Source organism: Leguminivora glycinivorella, chromosome Z (assembly GCF_023078275.1).
Source record: "Leguminivora glycinivorella isolate SPB_JAAS2020 chromosome Z, LegGlyc_1.1, whole genome shotgun sequence".
NCBI lineage: Eukaryota > Metazoa > Arthropoda > Insecta > Lepidoptera > Tortricidae > Leguminivora > Leguminivora glycinivorella.
This window is the reverse complement of record NC_062998.1, coordinates 32,357,451-32,361,176: the sequence shown is the minus strand read 5'-3', so window position 1 is coordinate 32,361,176 and position 3,726 is coordinate 32,357,451. Positions and strand designations below refer to the sequence as shown.

General features: G+C 37.4%; 1 protein-coding gene across 1 annotated transcript; it reads right to left on the bottom strand.

Annotated features, from left to right (window-relative positions):
• Positions 1-428: 428 nt before the first annotated feature.
• LOC125240851 (protein stunted-like) lies at positions 429-2,667 on the bottom strand. The gene is made up of 3 exons (XM_048148992.1): positions 2,564-2,667; positions 1,957-2,087; positions 429-862 (listed from the first exon to the last, which is right to left on the bottom strand). Exons 1-3 carry the CDS (start codon positions 2,590-2,592, stop codon positions 816-818), a joined length of 207 nt encoding a protein of 68 aa, XP_048004949.1. The 5' UTR covers positions 2,593-2,667; the 3' UTR covers positions 429-815.
• Positions 2,668-3,726: the final 1,059 nt, after the last annotated feature.

Here is a 3,726-nt window from a genome sequence, read left to right as displayed (position 1 = left end):
GAAAAAACGGGTTTTCGACAACTACCAATAAGATTTTAGACATTCAAAAATCTTCAATAATACTCAACTGTTTCGGTCGCACTCGTTCAAATATAGGATAGGATAGGTGTGAGCGAGACGATCAGGAGATTGATTGTCAACATGATATCTATCATAAACACCGTTCGAAATGGCCTCATTAAAATCTAAATTTTAAATATATTGAAAGTAATATTACTAATCATTGACGTCACGCTCAAAATGAAAGAGATAGAAAATTTGACAGTATGGTACTCTTTTGCATGATTGTCATAATTCAAAATAAGAACGATGGCTTGCGTTGTAATTGTTGTAAACAGGGACTGAAACGGCTGCCAACGGGTACGGTATTTAGTATGGACTCTGCTGGTCCTTTATAATCGTCCTTGATAAAACGAAGCAATTGTGGAACAATGTGTATTATTTAACATACATTCATACATACTGCAAGACTAGCACAAATGCCCACGGCTTCACTTCTACGAGTAAGTACCGCATCGTCAGCCACCACCTGTGCCTGTGTTCATGTGTTGCTCTGTACTGAGTAGGTAATACCTAAATGGAAGGCTTTTGTTTATACAATTTGATACCAAGATAAATACCGAGTCAACTCGCTACTCGAGGTTCATTTCATTGGAGGGTTTAAAGCTCATATACTAGGGTATATATATTATAATATACCTATTTCGCAACGCGAGTCTGACACATGTGATTTGTAGAAGTGCTTTCCGTTGCGAGGGCTTACCATATGAGGGCAAAGAAAGTCGTTGGGCAGTTGTGTTAGTCCTTGTGAAGCCTTAGGTTTTTGGTTTTTGTTCGGCAGCTTTCGGTTTCTGTCCTTCGTCTGTAACAACAAATGGATCTGTAATGTACATACCTAGGTCATATCGCCTGATTTTCAAGACTATCTAATTTATACCATATTTTTTTAACTACAAGTAAAATGGAAACCAATAAGTTTTCGGGCAAAGTCTGAGAACATTTAAATCACCGGTCAAATTACTTTTACCCACCTAACTGAGGTACCTACCGAAAATTACCGACTGGTCTAACCTAAGTCACAATCGTTCACGCTCCGTGGCGAGCGAAGCGCAACTGGCTCTTTAGCACTAATAGGAAAGAGCAATAGAAAAAGGTAACTACGATAATATATGTTAAAGCGTGAACAATTTGCAACTCGCTTGCGCTCCCTGAAGCATACAAGTTACAACTTTTCCCTCAGTAAAGCCCATAGCGATATTTTATGCTTTTCTATCTTGTACACAGGTACTAACTGTGAAAAACTATACAACAAAACAAAAGATATATAATTAAGTAAAAGGAAATAACTTTTTCCCCTCACTAGCTCGGAAACACGTGTTTTGTCCTTTAATACCAGCGGGTAAAAACGCATTTTATCCACTAGTGGGTAAAGTAATTTGACCTTGAATAAAGTCAAATTAAGTGCTTTAAAACTGATAAAACTAGGTGAATCTAGTAATAAAGATGATTTACCACCTGTGGAACTACTGGAAGCAGAGATAAGCGCATTTTTTGCGTTGTAGTTTCCTCGCTATAGTGAGGGGAAAAGTTTTGTGTTACACTCGGGTGCAAATGTATTTTACTTCTCGTGTGTTTAGAAACTCGCAAGTTCAGGATTCTATTCTCGAACCACTCGCTTCGCTCGTGGTTCAACTAAAGAATCCTTTCACTTGCTCGTTTTTCAATTCCACACTCGGCGTTAAAATACAACTTTGCCCCCTTGTATAACAAATAACTAAAACTATAAATGTAATTAACATTTATAGTTTTACTGTTGTCGACAATATAGATCATATATATATATATGTATAACTCTCTTATCTGTTCTTGTACACAAAAGAGAAGCGTGCGCCCGTCCACATCGGCTTCGATGTGGTGAAAAACATTAGGAGGCATAACTACAAATATGGAACCTACTCAATATGCTCCCGTCCTCCCAGAAGAAGATCCTGATTATAGACGCGTCGCGCTTGGCCGCATCGTCCCGCAAGTTGGACTTGAGCGACTTCCTCAACGTTTTCGCCGCTATGTTGGAGTAGTTCACGTAGCTGGAAAGTTTTCAACTAGTAAGTGCGTTTTCAACTTTTCACATAATCCGATTCGATATCGGATGTAGGACCGATATCCTTTCTATATGTAAATTAAAGGCGCCATCTTTGACGTTTGCCTTTGAGGTACTTCATACACCCGATATCGGATCGGATAATGTGAAAACGCTCACAAGGCGCCATCTTTGACGTTTGCCTTTGAGGTACTTCATACACCCGATATCGGATCGGATAATGTGAAAACGCTCACAAGTAACTTTTGTAATTGGGGGTCAAATTCTAGGCTCAACCCGGGCCCCAAGTGGGTCACGTCAAATTATAGGCGAATCCGCGCATGGTTAGGGCGCGGTGGCCATTACTTAAGGGAAACGGAAAAGGACGAACATTTCGCGCCGTAGGTACGAGTATGTACGAGTGAGTCATTAAAACGTATCCTGGTATAATCTGAATATAATTAATAAAATAATTTAAATTACTTTAGGCCAGCCATCCTCCATGTGCTCATTTTTGAAGTCCTTGTGTTTTCAACTTAACAGATACGTGTTATTTGAAAAAGTTGATGATTACAACTCGTTGCAACCATTAAGACTGGAGAAAGTTGTCATTAATGACAAATTTTATATCATAATGCATCATTTAACATAAATTGATTTTTTTTTCCATGACTGTTTATGGTTTTTACCAAAAAGTAAAGTAGGTTAGATACCTACTTTACTTTTTTTACAATCATTTTAACATTTTTAAGAAATTAAATTACAAAATAAACAAGTTAATGCTTACTGAATCGTTACGTGGCCAGGCAGGCAAGTATGGTCGCGCGATAAAGTCAAAGAGTAAGGAAATATATAACTGAAAAAGAGTAGCTACTCTATGGTAATTATTGCATGTATGGAAGGTGCTGCCATCTATCGGAGGACAGGCTAACTAAGGCGGTATACATATGCATACCTACATATATCAATGTATAGATATTATTTGTGGGCTGTGAGAATTTGTCTACAAAAGTATCACAAACATCATGAAAGTTTTGAGTGTGCCCCCTCTGGATAAAGTCTCCGTCGGCCGTCCCTATCGTACTTACGTATAGGTAGTGCGATAGGGACGGCGGGATTTTTCAGCTGTCCTACAACATTTTAGAGCATTTGAGTGGTTGTGAGTTTAAAAATTGACAAAAATATTCATTTACAGTGTTGAAAATGAAAAACACATTAATTACATTCGGTGAAAAATATAAACAATGGGTTAGCTAGTGAATTTTAGTCATTTTCCATCGATATTGAGAGAAAAATACTTGGCGGCATATGAAACTTTTAAAACAATGAAAAACCAAAAAAAACTGTGATAAAGGCGAAGCTTTCTTAAAAATGTCTTTAGCTTTCTTTGATGAACTGGCGACCAAGCACACATACATGCTCGGCAAATTAAGTGCAATCACATATTCAATGTAAAAACAGGCACAGATTAGTAAATAGTTTGGATAAGGTAAGTCATTATTTGGAAATTATGTAGGTATATTTTATTCATATACAACGTGTTACACCAACCACTGAAAACCTCAGACACCCCAACAGATTTTTATTATTTAGAGTTAGTCTAGAGAATTTATTCTTAAATCGGCCTATTATTTCCAAAGATATTG

Coding starts and splice junctions, on each gene's coding strand:
- LOC125240851 (XM_048148992.1), bottom strand. CDS start 2,592: ATGAGCACATGGAGGATGGCTGGCCTAAA. Junction 2,088..2,563: donor TGGAGGATGGCTGGCCTAAA/GTAATTTAAATT, acceptor AAAACTTTCCAG/CTACGTGAACTACTCCAACA. Junction 863..1,956: donor GGAGGACGGGAGCATATTGA/GTAGGTTCCATA, acceptor TTGTTGTTACAG/ACGAAGGACAGAAACCGAAA.